The sequence below is a fragment of the Salvelinus sp. IW2-2015 genome, linkage group LG17 (assembly GCF_002910315.2).
Source record: "Salvelinus sp. IW2-2015 linkage group LG17, ASM291031v2, whole genome shotgun sequence".
Lineage (NCBI taxonomy): Eukaryota > Metazoa > Chordata > Actinopteri > Salmoniformes > Salmonidae > Salvelinus > Salvelinus sp. IW2-2015.
In genome coordinates, this window is record NC_036857.1 from 11,901,830 (window position 1) to 11,923,465 (window position 21,636).

General features: G+C 45.0%; 1 protein-coding gene across 1 annotated transcript in view; it reads right to left on the reverse strand.

Annotated features, from left to right (window-relative positions):
* Positions 1-205: 205 nt before the first annotated feature.
* The window catches only part of LOC111976498 (bromodomain adjacent to zinc finger domain protein 2A), a 41,493-nt gene continuing 20,062 nt past the window's right edge, over positions 206-21,636 (reverse strand). The window contains 23 exon segments of the mRNA XM_070447866.1: positions 206-3,199; positions 8,020-8,163; positions 8,347-8,618; positions 9,014-9,160; positions 9,438-9,573; positions 9,761-10,044; positions 12,172-12,237; positions 12,720-12,880; positions 13,132-13,287; positions 13,607-13,805; positions 13,907-14,574; positions 14,659-14,803; positions 18,048-18,110; positions 18,184-18,361; positions 18,457-18,531; positions 18,695-18,909; positions 19,122-19,754; positions 19,839-19,904; positions 20,019-20,080; positions 20,270-20,495; positions 20,628-20,729; positions 21,118-21,226; positions 21,466-21,526. Of these exon segments, the coding sequence (XP_070303967.1) occupies positions 3,040-3,199; positions 8,020-8,163; positions 8,347-8,618; positions 9,014-9,160; positions 9,438-9,573; positions 9,761-10,044; positions 12,172-12,237; positions 12,720-12,880; positions 13,132-13,287; positions 13,607-13,805; positions 13,907-14,574; positions 14,659-14,803; positions 18,048-18,110; positions 18,184-18,361; positions 18,457-18,531; positions 18,695-18,909; positions 19,122-19,754; positions 19,839-19,904; positions 20,019-20,080; positions 20,270-20,495; positions 20,628-20,729; positions 21,118-21,226; positions 21,466-21,526 (4,328 nt within the window). The 3' untranslated portion in view covers positions 206-3,039.

Below are 21,636 nucleotides of genomic sequence, written 5' to 3' on the forward strand. Positions count from 1 at the left end.
TAACGTAACAAAATGTGGAAAATGTCAAAGGGGTCTGAATACTTTCCGAATGCACCTTATATAGGGTTGTCTGTGAATGGGTGTACAGCACTGCTCTCCATTCAGGCTACTTACTGTACTAGCTTGCTGRTTCCTATAATTCTTATTGGATGTCCTACTTCTGTGATTTAATAAAAAGGAGAATGAAATGAGGACCCAGGGACAGTTCCAGTGTGTAGTCTCTACTAGATGTGGTTTTTATTCAACTAACAGTACATTCTACAGATGCACACGTGTTACATCACCAAGATACAACATGGTCTTGTAATACCTCTTAAAAATTATATTGGTCCTAAAAATATAGAAAGGAACAAATGTAGTCACAAAAACTGTACATTATGAAAAATTCACTTAACACCAGATTTGGTTTTATTCATGTCTTTTAGTTTTTTTATATAGAAAAAAGAATGTCCCTTTTGTGTAGAAAGGAACACAAAAATGCATTTCCTATCGACCGGTTTGAGTTCAGTGTAAGAAACCACGCTTTAAATAAAACCCGGATTGTGAAGTATCGCCATGCCGCCTTCATACCTTTCCCATAACACACCAACCATGCCACGCTAGAGAACCACAGTAGGAGTCATAATACCTAGAGGTCAAACAGGGAAATGGTTCCAATCGTTTTTTCCACCATTAATATTTTTCCCATAGGGGATTTTAGAAACTGTGTTTCTAAAATGCTGCGTTTCATTTAGGCTTACCCTGGGGTGACATTTCAATTACCTTGTAAAATCTCTCTCAGACAAGGTGACTTTTATCAATGTATTCGCTTGTATTTACCCCCCAAAAATGAATTGCTAATTAGGCTATCAAAAATAACTACAAATGCCATGATGATCTGGTCGAGACTGCCGAATTGAGGCAAAGGTAAGAATATCTGGATTAACTAATGTTATCTAAATGTGGTATTGTATAAATTGGCTACATTACTTTAAAAATTGACAATTCTGTGAACTGTCTCGTGCAAGTTTTAAATTAACAATACCTGTTAATAAAGGTGTCAGCTAGAGATGACATGTAGGAGCTTGCAGGGTTTTGTAGTTTTGCATGTCGACTTTGATGCTAATTAGCATTTTCAAATCAGACTAAAAAGAGAAAAATATATTGATAAAAAAGTCACCTTGTACGAGAGAGATTTACATGGTTATCAAAACGTCACACCTGGGTAAGCCTACACGAAACACAGCCCTTGAAGTGTTTTTCCCCATATTGGAAAAATGTACAGTGTAAAAACAATTGGAACCATTTCCCTGTTTGACCGCTAGTATTTTATGGGTATTATGACTCCACTGTGGGGCTCTATAGAGCAGTGGCCACTTTACAGAGAAAAAAAACTGATTCATAAATGGAACATGAGCTTAGCAAAATGTGCACATACTTGTTTTGAAGGCTTTTAATCAGTAGGTGTCTAGAACAAAATGTTTCTCCTAACACACAAGTGATACCTGTTCCTGCGCTTAACTGCCAAGATTCAGAAACCTACAAGCAGAAAACCTCTCAATGCATATTTACTGTTATTCTGCAGTATTMATAAAAATAAGAGTTATAGCTTCTCCCCAATTTTAAATGGTTACATCAAGCTATCAAGCTTTTATTTTTTAAATATTTTTTATGGGGGGGGGTATTATTTCTTGTATGAAGTTTATGTTTCTACGTTCATTTGAAATTGATGAGACTGAACATTTTCAGTGTTAACCAAATTCCTATGAAGGTCCTTTAAATTTAGTAAAAAAAAAGAAAAGAAAAGCATTGTAAGAAATATTGAGTGACAATTTTCAGTAAAATCAAAACAATTCTTCCCATGAACGGGTGTCGCTAAAAAACGTGACATCATTTTGTTGGCGAACAGTCACCCAATAAGATTTCAGCAGCCTGCTAGCTTTCTGCACAATTTGACCAATATGGTAAAGAGCTGCAACACAAAGCAAACAGCGTTTAATAATGGCGGTAGCGTCATTTCAGTGCTATTGACACCATCTATGAACACACCACACCTGACAATTCCCGTTGCTGTGACTACCGGTCTTAGTTGTCATTATGGAGAAGGAAAAAAAGGGTCTAAAAACAGGACAGAAAAAAAAAACACTAAAGCCTCCAGTTTCTGAAACCAGTGACCTTCACAAAGCAGCAGGAGTGTGGGTGTGTATGAGTTAGGTCAGGGGTTGCGTTACACAATGTAAGAGTCTAAAAATGTGGGTCTTCCGGGGGGRAAAAAACACAAAAAAACACTCCTTTCCATTTTGTTTTACTGGCCTTTTCATAAATCGTCTAGACATCTCAACTATATAGTCTGTACACATTCACTACAAGCTATTGCTATTAAATAATCCCAGCTATTGTACTCTATATATATATACACATATATAGAATATATAATAAAAATATAGTGAGAAAAATTGCTTCAGGTATAAGACCATACTACATTTCCATTGAACAGTTAAGAGGGTCCAATCCCAAAGTGTTTGAGTTCAGAGGACCTTAGGGTTTTGATCTATATGGTGGAAACGAGGTCAGAGCATGTCCGGTCTGCAGTGACGCATTGGTCTGGCAGACCTCCTGTCGCGGTCAGAGGGCAGAGTTTGAGAACCCAATCCGCTCAGGGCCTCCGACCCTCCTCCCGCCCCCAGAGGAAGGGATGGACGAATACCGTGGCCTTATGAGACAAGGGGTGTGGCTTAGGAGAGAACATGACAACAGGAAAATTCCAAACAGGTGGCTAGGTACAGAAGTGAGGGTGCAGAGGGAAGGAGGGAAGAAAAGAGCTCAAACATCCCCCTCGTCGAGAGAATTTCAAGCCAACAGGGTCAAGGTAAAAAAAAAAGGTGAAGCAGAGAAAGGGAAAAACAAGAACAGACAAATATCCAAATCTATACATAGATCTATACATATATGTATACAGCGAGCCGGAGGGTACTCCGGCCCAGACAGTCTTCGTAGTAACGGGGAGCGTAAGCATCAGCCAATGGGTGACCCCGCCCCCAGCACAAGAGTCCTGGGCTCCTATTGGTCCTTGCTCGCGTAGAACTCAGCCCAGCGGTTCTCGAAGAAGCGCTTCATGGAGTGTCCGGCCATGCCCACCTCGGACGTGTCCTCGTTGAACAGCTCGCAGTTGTTGAACACCAGATGGGCGTCTGCTGCAAACTCCTCACAGCTGCAGTACCTGGAGAGCAGAGAAGAGAAAAACAGGTCAAATATAAGCGGACACATTTTCCGTAACATTGTTGAAAATGATGGAAATGATGGAAGTTTGGGTCATGTTGTAGACACACAGTTTTACTATCCTTGTGGAGACCCAGTGTTGTAGTACTCGAGACCACATATTCAGTGTCTCGGTCTTGTCTCAGTGTTATTTGCATCTCTGTCTTGACTCGGTCTCGGAYAGTGAGGACTTGTAATTTCTTCGAGAACAGCCAAGACCAGTGGAGTAAAAAAACGTATAATTTACAGCTTACATTCAGCCAGTGCATAAAACTGCTTCCTGAGGCCAAATATATACACTCCTTTCTTGAAACAATATCTGAACAGCCTTTATATCTATTATAGACATGTTTGCGAAGTGGTGAACCTATAGGTCTTCAGTGTGTGACAGGTTAGTACAGCGGTGAACCTATAGGTCTTCAGTGTGTGACAGGTTAGTAGAGTGGTGAACCTATAGGCCTTCAGTGTGTGACAGGTTAGTACAGTGGTGAACCTATAGGCCTCAGTGTGTGACAGGTTAGTAGAGTGGTGAACTATAGGTCCTTCAGTGTGTGACAGTTAGTACAGGTGAACCTATAGGTCTTCAGTATGTGACAGGTTAGTAGAGTGGTGAACCTATAGGTCTTCAGTGTGTGACAGGTTAGTAGAGTGGTGAACCTATAGGTCTTCAGTTGTGACAGGTTAGTAGAGTGGTGAACCTATAGGTTCAGTGTGTGACAGGTTAGTAGCAGTGGTGAACCTATAGGTCTTCAGTTGTGACAGGTTAGTAGAGTGGTGAACCTATAGGCCTTCAGTGTGTGACAGGTTAGTAGAGTGGTGAACCTATAGGCCTTCAGTGTGTGACAGGTTAGTAGAGTGGTGAACCTAGAGTCTTCAGTATGTGACAGGTTAGTACAGTGGTGACCTATAGGCCTTCAGTGTGTGACAGGTTAGTAGAGTGGTGAACCTAAGGTCTTCAGTATGTGACAGGTTAGTACAGTGGTGAACCTATAGGGCTTCAGTGTGTGACAGGTTAGTAGAGCGGTGAACCTATAGGTCTTCAGTATGTGACAGGTTAGTAACAGTGGTGAACCTATAGGTCTTCAGTGTGTGACAGGTTAGTAGAGTGGTGAACCTATAGGCTTCAGTGATGTGACAGGTTAGTAGAGTGGTGAACCTATAGGCCTTCAGTGTGTGACAGGTTAGTAGAGTGGTGAACCTATAGGTCTTCAGTATGTGACAGGTTAGTACAGTGGTGAACCTATAGGCCTCCAGTAAGACAGCAGTCACACACAGAATGATGTTAACGCACCACTACACAGGGCCGATGGAAAGACAGCAGTCATACACAGCATGATGTCAAAGGATAATCAGTCCATAAACTGACATAAGCCAGTAGGTCCCAATCAGAAGAATACAAAAACACAACCATTAAAAATTTCCCAATTGAAATGTAGTGCCGTGGGAAATTATTCAGACCCCTTGACTTCTCCCACATTTTGTTACAGCCTTGTTCTAAAATTGATGATTTTTCTTATTTTTAAATCCTCAGCAATCTACACACAATACCCCATAATGACAAAATAAAAACAGTTTAGAAATTTTAACAAATGTATAAAAAATAAAAAAACTGAAATAACTTAATACATAAGTATTCAGACCCTTTGCTATGAGACTCTAAATTGAGCTCAGGTGCATCCTGTTTCCATTGATCATGCTTGAGATGTTTATTTAACTTGGAGTCCAACTGTGGTAAATTCAATTGATTGGACATGATTTGGAAAGGCACACAACTGTCTATATAAGGTCACACGGTTGTTAGTGCATGTCAGAGAAAAAACCAAGCCATGAGGTCGAAGGAATTGTCGGTAGATGCTCCGAGACAGGATTGTGTTGAAGCGTACCAAAACATTTTTGCAGCATTGAAGGTCCCCAAAAACACAGTGGCCTCAATCATTCTTAAAAGAAAGAAGTTTGGAACCACCAAGACTCTTCATAGAGCTGGCTGTCTGGCCAAACTGAGCAATCGGGGGAGATGGGCCTTGGTCAGGGAGGTGACCAAGAACCCGATGGTCACTGACAGAGCTCCTCTGTGGAGATGGGAGAACCATCCAGAAGGACAACCATCTCTGCAGCACTCCACCAAAATCAGGCCTTTATGGTAGGGTGGCCAGATGGAAGCCACTCCTCAGTAAAAGGCACATGACAGCCCACTTGGAGTTTGCCAAAAGGCACCTAAAGGACTCTGACAACAAGAAACAAGATTCTCTGGTCTGATGAAACCAAGATTGAACTCTTTGGCCTGAATGCCAAGTGCCACGTTTGGAGGAAACCTGGAACCATCCATACGGTGGTGAAGCATGGTGCTGGCAGCATCATGCTGTGTGGATGTTTTTCAGCTGCAGGTACTGGGAGACTAGTCAGGATTGAGGGATAGATGAACAAAGCCAAGTAYAGAGAGACCCTTGATGAAAACCTGCTCTAGAGTGCTCAGAGGACCTCAGACTGGGGTGAAGGTTCACCTTCCAACAGCACAACGACCCTAAGCACACAGCCAATACGACGCAGGAGTGGCTTTGGGACAAGTCTCTGAATGTCCTTGAGTGGCCCAGCCAGAGCCAGACTTGAACCTGATCGAACATCTCTGGAGACCTGAAAATAGCTGTGCAGCAATGCTCCCCATCCAACCTGACAGAGCTTGAGAGGATCTGCAGAGAAGAAYRGGAGAAACTCCCCAAATACAGGTGTGCCAAGCTTGTAGCGTCATACCCAAGAAGACTGGAGCCTGTAATCGCTGCCAAGGGTGCTTCAACAAAGTACTGAGTAAAGAGTCTGAATACCTATGTAAATGTGATATCTTAATTTTTTATTTGTAAAACATTTGAAAAAATATCTAAAAACCCGTTTTTGCTTTGTCATGATGGGAAATTGTGTGTAGATTGATGAGGAAAAAACAATTTAATACATTTTAGAATAAGGCTAACGTAACAAAATGTAGAAAAGGTCAAGGGGTCTGAATACTTTCCGAAGGCACTGTACAACTATTACCTCCCATTGAAAAAACATTTCAAGTTTAGCACACAAAGTAACCAGTGACCTACCTAAAGATTACAGTGCAGATATGAAACAGACCATGATAAAAATCACATTTTTAATTCCCAGTTTATGCTACAAAACCAACTTTATAAGAGGTTTTAAAAATAGATTCCATTTAACTCAACGTTCCATGACATACACCAAGGCATTGTTGTCAGAATAGATGGATCGGAGTGTGCCAGAGCGCAGAACAAACTATGAATTTACAAACGTGCAACACCAGCTGAATATGACCGGTGTCAGTAAACGTAGGCAAGAAATATAATATTTAGTCAACAACGCTCTAGACAACCAGCTCTGCTACGGCAAGTAAAATGGTCAGAGTGAGTTTCTCTCATTTGCGTCTGGAAGTAGCTAGCTAGCCAACTTTAGCCAGATAGCTTGGGTGCTTGGTTGGGACAAGCATGCATTGGCAAGCAAGCTACAGAAGGATGAGGAGGCTACAATTCCGTGTGGCAAATGGCGTGTTTCTATAAAGGCCTAATGTAGCTCTGATTGGCTATAGGTCCTGGACAAGACAGATGTTTTTATTTGGTTTTATTTCCTGCAGTGTCTATTAATTGTCCAAACGCACGGCCGCTTTCCCACTCTATATTGCTATAGAATTTTCACAAATGYCTTAGTATACGTAATTCCCAAACATTCTAAGAATTTATGATAATGTGGTCGCTTGTTAGAATTTTAATTTAAATTTTTTAAGTGCAATATTCTTCCTGGGGGGTGTAAATGAACAGACTTCATGTTGCTAAAATGCTGTCAGTTCTACTTTAAATGCAATAATGTTTTTTCAAAGAGATGGCTAACAAGCGCGCCACAATAACAAACAGTTCCACTCACCAGATAATAATTTGAAACTTAACTTGTTGAAAGTTATAAACTAGCAACAATATCCTCTTTGTATAAAAACATATGGTAACTTCTGCCTATCAAACGATCCCACCCACAAGTCAAAATGTGACTGGTTGATTCCACTGTCACCCCAAAATGTTGCCCTAATACAGTTGAACGGCAGTTGCCTTTAACTTCGGATGGCCTAGTCAATAGCTGACGTAGCTAGCTAGATTTATCTCCTCAAAAACCAGCAAAGAAAAATCCTGATTGGATCTTTTTTTTCTCTTCAGCGTTAACCCTTTCCAACAAAAACTGAAGCGATTAAATCAGAACATCATTGAAAATAATATTATTTTATATATCCTTAGCCCTTCTCTGAAGGACCATTATTCCCCACTGTTTGGGTTGTAATCATTTGTGTGGCTCTATTTTCCCTCAGCAGCATTTATTCAMTATTCTGAATGTCTAAAGAATCCATATGTTGTTCTGAAATATGAACACAGAAAYACTGGACATTTTGAACTCTTATTATGGTGGTGATTTGACAMAATTATAATCATGGTCTTGAATTGGACTCGCATGTTTCTGGTTTCGGTCTTGACTCAGTCTTGCCCCCCCTCCAGTCTTGGATAGGTCTCGCCTTAGGTGATCTCGAACACAACACTGTGGGGACCTATAATCCTATTTTCCCTAACCCCTAAAGATAACCCTAAACTAACCCCTAAGCTTAAAATARSCTTTGTCCTTGTGGGGATGAGGGAAATGTCCCCACAAGGGAGAATTTTCATTGTTTCACTATCCCTGAGGGCACTTCCGGTACCCACAAGCATAGTAATACAAGCCAACACACAGACAGAGAATGAGTGCCCCCCATACCCTCCCTGCAGCAGCCTCTCCCTCATGGTGAGGAAGTCCATGGGGTTCTTGATGATGCGTCGGTAGCCGGGCACCACGCGGGGGTTGACGGGTTCCAGGAAGGGCCAGGCGTCAGCATGAGACTCCATTTCCATCAGGATGATTCTACACACAAAACACACGTCAGTTAGAACTGGACTATCATCACATTAGTGAGAACATGAATCTAATGGTCTTATAGAAACCACTGGAGCAACGGGACACGATAACTCATTTGAGGTGAGTAATTTAATATCATGTTCTATAACCACTGCAACATTGTGACAACTGATCTGAGGTCAGACTCACTCGCAGTAGGTGAGGTCGGGCTGGTTGCGGGTGGTCATGCGGCGGCGCTTGGCGGGTGAGAAGCCCGCTGTGCGTCCTCCATCTCCAGAGTAACGGGAGGATGAGGCAGGGCCACCGTCCTTATGCCGTGTTGCCATGCTAGCACCACCGCCGCTGCGTCTGCTTGGCACCGCCTCTTCGTCAGAACTGTCGTCTTCGTACCTCCTCTTCTTCACCCGGGTCCTCTGCTTGGAGGAGCGATGGTTGCTACGTGGTGACTCACCGTCACTGGCCTTAAAAACAACAAGACACAGTGAGACAGTGATGAAATAACAGCCCTGAGAGAAAGGTTAAGGAGGTCACGGGGAGCAGAAATTACAGAGGGTACTGCTGTGGCAGGTTTTTGAAGTAGGTTCTGACAATATTATGGTTTAATACACTGGGGACTAAAAGCTACCATTGTGCTCATGTTGTTTCACCATATATTACTATTGTAATTATGTTGCACCAACGTGACTTTTTGGTTGGATTTACAAAAAGTAAATCAGCGTATAGTTTTTTAATCTCAGCCAAGTTGAATGGTCTGAACGGTTCACCCTTCTGAACTCCCCCCTGGTTAGATGAGCAGTGACCCCTGTTGTGGTCCATAAGGGTAGCCAAGCAGAGTGCAGCCCCAGTCAGTCCTCACCTTGGAGACGCAGGTGGGGCAGAACCAGTCCCCCTCTGGCACCTGGGTGACCTTTGGCCTCAGGCAGTACATGTGGCAGCCACGGTCACAGCCGTCACACAGCAGCAGGTACTCATCATTATCCCCCTTCCTGCACACCTGACACGTCTACAACACCACACAGACAGGGACACAGGTAGTCTTTAAGGGAAATGCTCTGTTGCCGTCTTTCAGACTACGGTGTAATACAACCTGTGTTTACTGTAAGTTGYTTTGGATCAAAGGGTCTTCTCAATGATCTCATCRGCATGTCACTACTATGATATTTGCCATAGGAATGTTCTATATTCCTTGTTTCACCTACATCCATAATTTTATTCCCTTTATAATAATGGTTTCTATTCTCAGTGTACATATTGAGTATTGCTACTGGGCTTGTCCCCACCACTTTGACCACAGATCTCTCCCAGGCGATGGCCTTCTCCAGCTGCAGCAGACACAGACATAGCTGGGGGGCGCTCCGACAGCGGTCCAGGGCCTGACGCCATGTCCGCAATCTGGGGGTGATCTCACTCTCCAGACTGTGGGAAAGAGATTATAAAAATAGGTCTCAACACAATTAAGAGCTGAAGTGAGATGAAGGTTTAAATCACCCTGAAGAGCTTTGAGAAATTTGACCAAACAACACACAAATTGAATCCATGATATTATTAAATCACGCTCCACTCCACCCTTTCCAACCTCTGACCCCAACCCTGTCCCTCCCACCTCATGACGTCCATCTGGCCCATCTGGCTCTCCTCGGGGGTGAGGGGGGCGAGACGCACCACCTCGGCCAGGTTCCAGAGGGGCTCCTTCAGGTAGCGCCGGTCGATGTTTCTCTCCAGGTTGGCCAGGCGCAGGACGGCCAGGTCCAGCGGGTGGCTGGCCACACGGGGCAGGTCTGACCACTCCTTCTTGGTCCGCACGATCCAGTCGTCCCGGGGGTCCACATCATGCTCGTAGTACTGCAGGTCTTCACGTGTGGAGTCCACCTCTGGAACTGTGTAGGGCTGAGGTGGGGAGGAGGGAGAATGACAGAAAATAGAATATTATAGTTCTCGACAATCAAAAAGCAGTGAAGCAAAGGACTTTGAAGCTAGAGCAAGACTTAAAAGGGTTGTGAGGTACGGTAGGCGAGGTAAGCAGTACGTGGGTAAAAATCACTGGGAAAGCAAGAAAAAAAAAGCGATATTACAACCTGTGTTGTGATAATTGCATTGGTTGCTCTGTAACCAGTTAGTTTAAATGCCTTGCGACTGTGATATATAGGCCTAAAAAGCAGAGACAATAAGAATAAATCCAACCACACCTTTGTTTCATCACAAAACGGGAGAGCAACCTCTGTCCGGAGAAGTCTACAAAGCATATTACATGTAACAAACAGTTACATGACCTACAGCACGGTCAAGCAAGTTAACGTTTCCGACATTTTCAGACCACTAAACAACTATTAAATTTAGAACCAGAGAGTTACCGCAAGTCGCAAAGAAAACAGGAGCTGCCTCCACTATTCCAGAACCAATTCAACTTCATCATCAAATCAACTATGCTTAGTCTAATACAGGTGACAACTAAAAGATACCAAAAACAATTTAGTCCAACGTAAGCTAAATATGATGTGGCTGTCCTTGGTACTGATTTCTGTGAGCGCAAGTATAAAAACATGTTGACTCACCCTACTTGTAGAGATACGCCAATGCAGCCATCCTCTCATGTCGACGAAATGGTCTATCACTGTCAGGCTACCTGGCTAAAATCCTTACGCGCAAGCCTAACTTCCTTTCATGGGCCTTCAACATCTAACTACATATTGAACTTCCATCCTCTCAGGCCAGGGGCAGAATGTATGAATTAATAGTTGGATCAGAATCACCGTAATAATCATTGGCCAGTATGGAGAATTAAGTAAAACCACAAGTCCAAATCCCCATCTGCAGCCATGGCTAATTTAGGAAAGGGACCATTTTAGCTAGCTAGCCAGCCAGCCACACAACGAGATGCAACAATTCAAGTTGTTTCTGTCAATGACGTATGCTCTCAATGCGATTTGATAGGGGTGACGCCAAATCCAAACTGGCTTCCCTTGACACTTTTTTTGGTGCGCCAGGACCATTCACAGCTGAGCGCACTCAGTTTAGCTCAATGCCTATTATTTTAATCAAGGGAGGCCAAACGCTCACTGGCTTCCCTTGCATTCAATGCTAAGGATGGCAATAATGTCATACTCTTTTGGACCAGACAGCATTAGATTGATGGCCTACACAGAGACAGATATGTGCGGTTTCACTTGCTCGGATGCTTTCTCCGATGAGATATATTCAGCCTCTTGCAAATTTAAAGAAAATTATCAAACAGAGAAAATAAATGTATGTTTTCTTTTTTACTTGGTACATTTTTTTGGGAAGCCTGGCTACCTCTGGCATCCATGAATACACGCCACTGGAGGTAGGTAAGGTAAGTTGGTAAGGTGGGCGAGGTAAGGTAAGTGAGTGCAGACATCAAATGATAAATTTTTTAAGCCACACAACCATTTTCAAAATATAAAAGCAGGCCCCTAAAAAACAGAGGTTGGGTGAATATAAGGAACACAGACAGCGCTTATTTCAAACAGTGTTAGGAGCAGGAGTGTTAACGTGACAACTCTAGACACACTGGCTGTGTCCGAATAGCTGTACTTGCGATCTAAATAGTAGGCATACACATTTTGTTCTTATAGTATGTGACATTTCAAAAAAATTGTATGCATTAAATGACAGTATGTCATACTCATTTTGGCTTTTCATTTAGTAGAATTCGCTGAAGAGTGTCTGACAACAGCTGATAATCGCGCTGTACCAAAATTAACAAATGGCAGAAATCAATGTAATTGCACATTGATAACGTATTCTCAGTAGGATGAGCCCAGTCGTTGACTACTTTATCCGTTTTTACTTAAAAGTATGTTCCAAATAGTATGTAGTACACAGTATGCAATTTAAGTAGTAGACAAGACAGATTTCAGACACAGCATCTCCTTTTAAATTTTAAGAGGTGACAAAAATAATTCTTAAAAGGGAAACATGAAGACTTGTGAAAGAGTGTAGATCCAAAAGAAGGGTGAGGATGTGTGAACGGTAGATCGAAAACCTGGTTTGTACCTGGAATCCTGCGGCTGGCGTTTCCGTGTTATTGTCAGTGTCGCTCCTTCCATTCTGAGGAGCCATCTTGAAATATAAGTAATGGACATATGATGTGATGAGTGTGATAAGTTTCCCTGTTTTTGCATGACAATGCTAGGAGGGGGACACGGTCACTGTACAAACTGCAGCAGCACATGCCACCTACGCCACCCTCTGGATATTCAGTGCAACTGCAGCCATAGTAAAAAATAAACAGAAAAAAAACGACAAAATATAAACTGACAAGCTCTGGACATTTCAAACCCAACTTACTTTACAAACTACCAGGCACCCACCCTACCCATGCATCCCTGTGTGCATCTCAACAGTCTAAAGTGTCCTCCTTGCCCTGGTCTGCACAGATCTGAAAAGGCGGTAAATGCGGGGATGATATGACGGAAATGTATTTCGGGATCAACTCTCCACTATCTGTGTTTCCAGAGCTGTGCAGATGAGGGATGTAAGTAGGGATAGAAAGACACTTCAGACTATTGAGACAGGGCCCCTCTGTCCCCTTGGCGTCTCACCTTGAGATGCAGGTCGGCGGCAATGACCCTCTGCTCCAGGTCCTCCACCCAGCGGAGGGCTCCGACATCTGTCTCCAGGGCCCGCTCCTGGACCTGCCATGGCTGCTGCAGGGACTCTAACAGGGCCTCTCCCTCCTTCACCTTCACCTGGAATATAGGGTCTGACGGGGGGACGGAGAGGAGAGAAGGGAGGGAGATGCAAGGAGAAGGGGATAGAGAGAGATGGGAGAGAGAAAAGGATAAGGAAAGTGTCATCATCCAGTTTCCATTCATTACAACAACATACTTCTTTAAAGTCCCATTGATGTCCAAAGCAGCTTCACTATGAAACAACCAAATCTGTCACACTATGACTTTTCATATCCCTATCTTTTCCTATAGCGGACCCGGTGACCAGTGCTCACTGACTCACCGTTGATGGGCCGTGTGCAGACCTCAGCCAGGTACTCCATATGTTTGGCCAAGTGTTTGTGGAGCACCTTCTCCCGGATGCCTCGTGGGTGCAGGGCCTGCAGGGTGGCCGTCAGGTCCTCAGGCTCCTTTATCCACCACCAGCCACGCACCATTGCTAACAAAACAACAGCAACACACACACACTTGACACCAGCATCACACCTATAGCATAGCATGTTAGCAAACCATGCTAGCCATAATCGGCTAACCACACATAAGCATATGATTAGATCTTGTATAAGATGTTTGCTACTTCGGATAACCATACATAATCATGTAAGCCAAATCCGCAGCTCAAATTGCATCATGTTCTACATTGCTGACAAGTGTCATCGTCAGACACTACAGAGAGGATATTGGATAAACCTTAGGTGGTTTTCAATAGCATGTATAAAAATATATACAGGATTGAACTGAATGGATTGAAGGCTTACATGCTGGAATGGGCTTGACCACGAGCTGAGTGAAGTACTGTTGCTCTGTCTCCTGGAAGAGTGTGGAAGAAGGGCGGCCACGACGCTTAGCTGCAGCCGCTCTAGCTCCAACCCTGCGGGCGGGACTGCCTCCCCTCCTCCGCCTGCGCCCTGGTTTGGCTGGGCTGGGGGTCACCTGGGGTGTGGGGTCTGGTACAGACTGGAGAGAGGGAGAAAGATAGTTTAATAAGAGATAATAAAATATTCTTTGATGAAAGAAGACTATAAGTTACTACTGACTATTCAACAGTAATAACTTACGTTGAGTGTTCTCTCCCATGAGGGTCCTGAAGAGTGTGCAGGGGGCTGAGGGGGACTCACCTGCAGCAGTGGAGCAGCAAGGGCGGGCAGGGTGCTGGGGGTCAGAGGGAGGTGCTTGGGTTCCTTGCTGGGGGGGGTCTGAGGTTCTGTCAGAGAGGTTTTGTCACAAGGCTGTTTTGGCAGCAGGTTGAACCACTGCCCCTGTTTCTCCGCCATCTCTTTCACGCTATCCTCTGGTAGTCTGCCTTTAGGTGCCGTCCCTGTTGCTGGCTCCGTCCCATTGGTTAAGGCGCCCTGCAATTGGCTGAGACAGTTACTGAAAGCGGACTGAGTGAGGTCTTCTGTTCTATTGGTGGTGGTGGTCTCCGGGGAAACGCCTGGCACCGACTCCTCCCCGCCAGACTTGCTGCTACGGCGACGGCGGCGACACTTGGCGGTGCGGAGGTGTAGCTCCACCTCTGGTTTGATCTTGCGGGGGCGACCCCGGGCCCTGGGACTGCTCATAAGAGAGGCGGTGCCGGGGAGAGGGTCCTCTTTAGGGGGCAAGGAGGTCTGGGACTGGGGAGAGGAGGCAGGGGGGGCAGGGGTGGTAGTGGGCATCTCCTCCACTTTGGGTTCCCTCTTCAGAAGAGTGACGGGCACCTCCTTCACCAGGATATCTTCTGTTGCTAACAGACAGAGAGGAGGGATATGTTTAGAGTCAATAAAAAGATGGCTAGTAGAGGGTTGAGGGCAGTTGCTCTGCAACTTACCTAGGATCTCCTCAGGCCCCTCCACCAGCACCCCTCCCAGGTGGGGCAGGAGCCAGTATCTCCGGCGGAACCGGTCCTGGCCCAGAGACACCGCCCGCAGGGAGTGGGAGGACTGGAGCAGCTTCTTACGGAAAAACACCTGTCGCTGTGGAGGAGAAAAAATAAATATAAACACACACAAAAGTATGTGGACACCCTTTCAAATTAGTGGATTTGTTTATTTCAGCCACACCCGTTACTGACAGGTGTATAAAAATCAAGCACACAGCCATGCAATCTCCATAGACAAACATTGGCAGTAGAATGGCCTTACTCAAGAGCGCAGTTCAATGTGGCACCGTCACAGGATGCCACCTTTCCAACAAGTGAGTGTCAAATTTCTGCCCTGCTAGAGCTGCCCCGGTCAACTGTAAGTGCTGTTATTGTGAAGTGGAACCGCCTAGGAGCAACAACGGCTCAACCGCGAAATGGTAGGTCACACAAGATCACAGAACGGGACCGCCGAGTGATGAAGCGCGTAAAAATAGTCTGTCCTCAGTTGCAACACTCACTACAGAGTTGCAAACTGCCTCTGGCAGCAACTTCAACACAAGAACTGTTCGTCAGGAGCTTCATGAAAATGGGTTTCCATGGCCAAGCAGCTGCACACAAGCCTAAGAACACCACGCGCAAAGTTAAAACTTCTTAGGGATAGCCCCCTTTATTTTCAATTTTCATCTAAAATGACATACCCAAATCTAACTGCCTGTAGCTCAGGCCCTGAAGCGGGCTATACTTGGCCTATACTCAAGCTATACCGGGGGTATCATCGGATGGGGCCACAGTGTCTCCTGACCCCTCCTGTCTCAGCCTCCAGTATTTATGCTGCAGTCGTTTGTGTCGGGGGGCTAGGGTCAGTTTGTTATATCTGGAGTACTTCTCCTGTCTTATCCGGTGTCCTGTGTGAATTTAAGTATGCTCTCTCTAATTCTCTCTTTCGGAGGACGTGAGCCCTAGGACCATGCCTCAGGACTACCTGGCATGATGACTCCTTGTTGTCCCCAGTCCACCTGGCCGTGCTGCTGCTCCAGGTTCAACTGTCTCTGCCTGCGGCTATGGAACCCTGACCTGTTCACCGGACGTGCTACCTGTCCCAGACCTGCTGTTTTCAACTCTCTAGAGACAGCAGGAGCGGTAGAAATACTCTTAATGATCGGCTATGAAAAGCCAACTGACATTTACTCCTGAGGTGCTGACTTGCTGCACCCTCGACAACTACTGTGATTATTATTATTTGACCATGCTGGTCATTTATGAACATCTTGGCCATGTTCTGTTATAATCTCCACCCGGCACAGCCAGAAGAGGACTGGCCACCCTCATAGCCTGGTTCCTCTCTAGGCTTCTTCCTAGGTTTTGGCCTTTCTAGGGAGTTTTTCCTAGCCACCGTGCTTCTACATCTGCATTGCTTGCTGTTTGGGTTTTAGGCTGGTTTCTGTACACCACTTTGAGATATCAGCTGATGTAAGGGCTATATAAATATTTGATTTGATATGCATATTCTTGGTAACATTTGAAAGGAAACACTGAGGTTTGTGGAAATGTGAATTGAATGGAGGAGAATATAAAACAATAGATCTAGTAGAAGAAAATACACAAAAAAAGAACACTTTTTCCCCCTACCACCATCTTCGAAATGCAACAGAAAGGTCCCAAATCTAGCCATCACTCTGGTTGTAATTCCGATGGTGTCCACATAATGGCAGCAGTGYATGTGCTAAGTTTCAGACGGATAACTTGAAGTATGAGCAAACTACATGACATTTAGTGTGAAGTCACCCAGGTACATTTGGGCAAATCGCGAAGGAGACATTTACATTTTTCTGCAAGAATATCGTCAAATCTGTATACTTGGACTTTGATTTAGCTTTTCCAGTATTAGTAGCCATATCGTAAGTTCAACATTTGCAAAACACCCAGTTTTAATAACTCCATATTCTTGTAATTTTTGTCCAAAAGGAAAAGGCTAGCTGTCGCACAAGGTTAGCAGCAGAACTTGGCGAAAGAGTCGGGGTTTCCCGCATACTCCCGTAAAGCCCAGCTCATTGGCAATCTAGCTAGCGTTGTTTGACAAAGTTAGTCAATCAAGTGAAGACCACCCACGTAATCGGCGTGCCATGAAGGCGTCGCTCTATGACCAAATTTGATGTCCTATAGGATATAGTACACTCCTAATGATATTGTGAAGCCTGGTTACGTTCTAGGATCTCTGAGGAATAAATACGAACGTGATTTGACTGGTTGAAACAACATTTAGGGTTAGATTTTCACAGATTCCTTTCTTTGCAAATTGAACGAGTGGAAATACAAAATCAAACATGCATGCTATATGGACCTTTTTAGGATATGAAAAAGTATCTTATCTAACAAAATTACACTTCATGTTATGTCTGGGACCCTTTGGATGATACATTCTGAAATCTTGCTCTGATTTAAGTACACATTTCACCTTCAGCGGTGAATTTATCAAACCTATCACGGTGAAAAAAAGGTGTTTTGTTGTTAGGAGCTATCAAACAATAGCATGGCAAATTTTCGCAGTAAAAGCTACTGTAAATTGGACAGTGCAGTTATATAACAATAATTTAAGCTTTCAGCCGATATAAGACACATATGTACCAACATTTGTTGTTTCTCTAAAATCTGCGATCGTGACGCTGCATGATATATAACTGTCGGGACGGGACGCCTATCCCTAAGTTAAGCGTCTGCTGGAGTGTCGTAAAGCTCGCCGCCATTGGACTCTGGAGCAATGGAAAGGCGTTCTCTGGAGTGATGAATCAAGCTTCACCATATGGCAGTCTGACGGACAAATCTGGGTTTGGCGGATGCCAGGAGAACGCTACCTACCCTAATGCACAGTGCCAACTGTAAAGTTTGGTGGAGGAGAAATAATGGTCTGGGGCTGTTTTTTCATGATTCGTGCTAGGCCCCTTAGTTAGAGTGAAGGGAAATATTAATGCTACAGCATACAATGACATTCCAGACGATTCGGTTTCCAACTTTGTTGGGGAAGGCCCTTCCCTGTTATGGCATGACAAAGTCCCCGTGCACAAAGTGAGGTCCAGATCTCGGTTTGTCGAGATCAGTGTGGAAGAACTTGACTGGCCTGCCAGTCAACTCGCTTCCGTTGCGGCTGAACATCCCCGCAGCAATGTTACACCATGTAGTGGAAAGCCTTTCCAGAAGAGTGGAGACTGTTATAGGGGGGACCAACGACAAGCAGGTGTCCACATACTTTTGGTCATGTAGGGTGACATTTTGCTCAAACAAAACAACTCAGAACTGTGAACACAATGTAGTTACACTGATGGAAAAGACACTACAGAAGAACAAAATTAATGCCTTACCTTGGTTAGCTTATCGATCTGCCTCTCCAACTCTGGAATGCTGGCGTTGGTGGGACTGTCAGTCTGTGGAAAGAACATTTGGTGAGTATAATACAGACATCCTCACCAACACATTGAGATTGACACAAACACGCACTTCACTCAGTTTGGGCTCTTCCTTGGGTGTGCGGCGGCGGCTGCCCCTCTCCATGGGGCCGCTGCCCTCTTCCAGACTGAGGTTCTCCTCCTCTGCCACCCTGGCACTGCGCCTCCTCTCCTCTAGATAGAGCTCCTCCTCAGACCGCCCCGTACGCCGTGCTAGAGCTGCCTTCAGTCTGGGAGATCACACACATAAAGCCCCAGTGATTATAACACTCTCCTTCCACAAACTAAAACAAATCTAAATTCAAGGAGCTGTGACTGGTCTTACTTGCGCAATTTCCCCTCGATGATCCACTTATTCTTCCTGTAAGTAGCCCTGTTTTCCAGTGTGTTGTCAATCTCACTGCAATGCAAAACAAAACAAACAGGGTTTACTTTAAATGTGGGATATCCTTTCCAGAAAGGGTTTCTTTTGACACATTTTTGCTGTAAAAGATATTTGCTTCATACAAAGGATATGGTTGTTATTAACTCCTTCGTTTCTCTCTGTGTATTGTCATCCTGACCTTATGACAATGTTGCTGCCGTTGAGCTCCTCCACCAGGAAGCCCAGGATGGCAGCTTTGGTGTCGGGGTTGAGGGTGAGGAAGGTCTTGGTCCGCAGCACGTTGCACACCTCCATGTCAAAGCCATGGGACTCCAGGAAGATCCTCAGGCCCTCAGACACTGTGCTGCGAGTCAGCTCCAGGTCCACCAGCTTCTCCCCTAGGATCTTCACCGACTGGAGGGAGAGAGAAAGAGAGGGGGATTTAAAAAATTTAACTAGGTAAATCTGTTGAACTAGAGTTTACATGTAACATACAGCTAAATACATTTTTTAATTGGTAAACTATAGCTAACAGTAAAATGTCTACATGGAGACAGCACTTTGTCAAAAAAATATTCAGGAACACCCATCTCCAAAACTATCTCCATACAGTCAACAACACACACCTGGTAGTAGGGTGGCAGGCCTGGGTCGTGTAGTGCGGCCTCCACCAGCTTTATGAGCAGATCCTGGACCTCGCTTTGACTGTCTCCCAGGCCCAGGAGGCCCTCCTGCAGGGTGCTGAGGCTAGGCACATCACTGGGGATGTGGAGGCCCAGCACTTTGCCATAGCTGTACAGGAACTCCACCACAGCCAGGCAGTGGGAGAAGGCCACGCCAGAAAGAACCAAGCCAGGGATCCGAGACAGCTCCGGAAGGGGCTGGTGGTCTGTGAGACACATGTCCTCAGTGGGCTTCTTCAGCTCCTCCAGGATCATCTGCTGTCTCCTCCTCTCCTCCAGCCGTCTCTGGGCCTGGGCCCTCCTCTCCACCTGCTTCTTAGCTGCCAGGGCTGCCTGGGCTGCAGCCTCCGCCTCTGCCTGGGCTTTAGCCAGGGCCTTGGCCTTACTCCTGGCCCCCAGCACCCTTTTCCCCTTGGCCAACCTCTCCTGGTCCGTCTCCACAACCGGTGGCGGCACCTCAACCTTCTTCCTAGGGCCGCGCTTCTTGGGCTCAGGGGCGGGTAGCTGTGGTGGGGCCGACTGTGAGGCCTCCTGGTCGGCTGGTTCAGCCTTCACCTCCTTGGTCTCTTTGTCCAGCTGAACAGAGGGTAAGAGGGGTTTGTTAAATAGAGTGTGGCCGATTATTGCTTTGTTCAATAAAAAAATTTATATATTTTTTACCCTCGCTTGCTTTTTCTCCTGTCGGATCTTTTTATTCTTGTTATCCTCCTTTCTTTTCATCCTTGCCTAGAAGAGAGGAATGGAACCATTTGACTTAAGTGTGTTGGAGACAACCTGGATACACCACCAAGATGCAATGTTACAACACGTCTTCAGATTTTGATTCTTAGTATACCGTACCTTTCTCTTCATTTTCTTCTTGATTTTGACAAGTTTCTCCTTGTCCTCCTCAGTCAGACCATCTAAAAATAGATAAACACGTTTACATTGGAGACTTCAAAATCCCCAACCTATTTGAAGCTTTTTGACGCAGACAGATTCTACAATATTACATTACTGATTATTTTGTGCCATTGCATAAGTCTGTATAGGAGCCTACTTTCCAACCAGTGAACACAGACTCATATCGCCAGGCTATGTCCTCCACTCACCCTTGGCCTCTAGCCTCTTCAGCATTCTGGCGTCCACCTTGCTCAGCAGGTCCGCCATCTTGGGTTTGGGCGGCCTCCCGGGCTTTCGGACTGGCCCACCCTTGGTACGACGAGCTCGGGGCCGGGGCATCTCTTTGTCAGGGTTCGGAGGTCGGCCACGTCGGCCTGTGATGGCCATGATCATGGAGGGCACCTCCTCATTGGCCAGTAGGCACCATTTCACTCCCTGGAAGAGATCATATGAAAAGGTTTATAGGAAATGTGTTTTATGATATTACACTGACAGTGTGCATTGAGTTATTACTGTAGGTATTTATGATGAAAGATCTGTCAGCAAATACAATAAATTCACACACACCTCAGTGGAGTCCCTCTCCTCGTAGAAGTCTCCTACGGGCATGCGGGGGCTGAAGCTGAAGTGTTCCCTTGTCACCGCAGTGTCCTGGTGCCTGTTCAGATACTGAGGGAGAACAGGATCATCAGTCAGTGGCATCAGAGCAGAGGAACATGGAAAAATGCAGGTCATAGGTCACCGAGTCATCCACCCATAGTATGAGCAAATGATGGGTTGATTAAATGGGATCAAATGCAGCTACAGTTATGCCTGTATGCTAAAAACATGGCTTCTCCATGGTCTCTTAATTTAGATGGTCACAGTCAATCTCTCACCCAAAATAAGTGTCTGTCTGATGTGGTAAATGCCCTGAGGGAAAGAAAACCCATTGTATCAAGGGCTATTTATAGCTGCTGACATTCTCTCATGTCTCACACTAAAAATTGACAGTAAGATTATGTTGTGCCAAAATGGCTCCTGTGGTGAGGTTTTACTGTAACTCAGGGCCATTTACCTTGATGACTTCAGGAAACTGCTTCATCCTCCTCCCACAGGGGCTGTAGTACCAGGTCTCCCCCTTGAGTCGGTCCTCATTCTTCTTGACCCGGATCTCCCTCCTCCAGCTAAATCACAGATCAATAGAAAGTCAGTTAATAACCACATTCAACAGAGTAAAAGCAGCACATAGTATCCATGCAGTGGGCCTAGAAGAGAAGGATGAAACTGAGGGGTTTTGTATTTATGGGTGAACATAAACCTTCTGCACTTTCCACACACAAGAAGTATTTGGCACAGAGAAAGCCTAATTAAGGGGGACTTCTCGCTCCATAAACTGTATAAATCAGAGAGCATGTATCATTACCCGTGGAGCAGAGGGAAGTAGACCTGCTCCTCTGTTGCTATCCTCCTTCTAGGAGTGTCACCTGTACAAAGAACAAAGATAGTTTAATCAGATCGGTACCAAATGACTCATCCATCAACAATGCCATTGGTTTAGAGTTTATAATCATTGGGTTATAACTATATCTAGTTA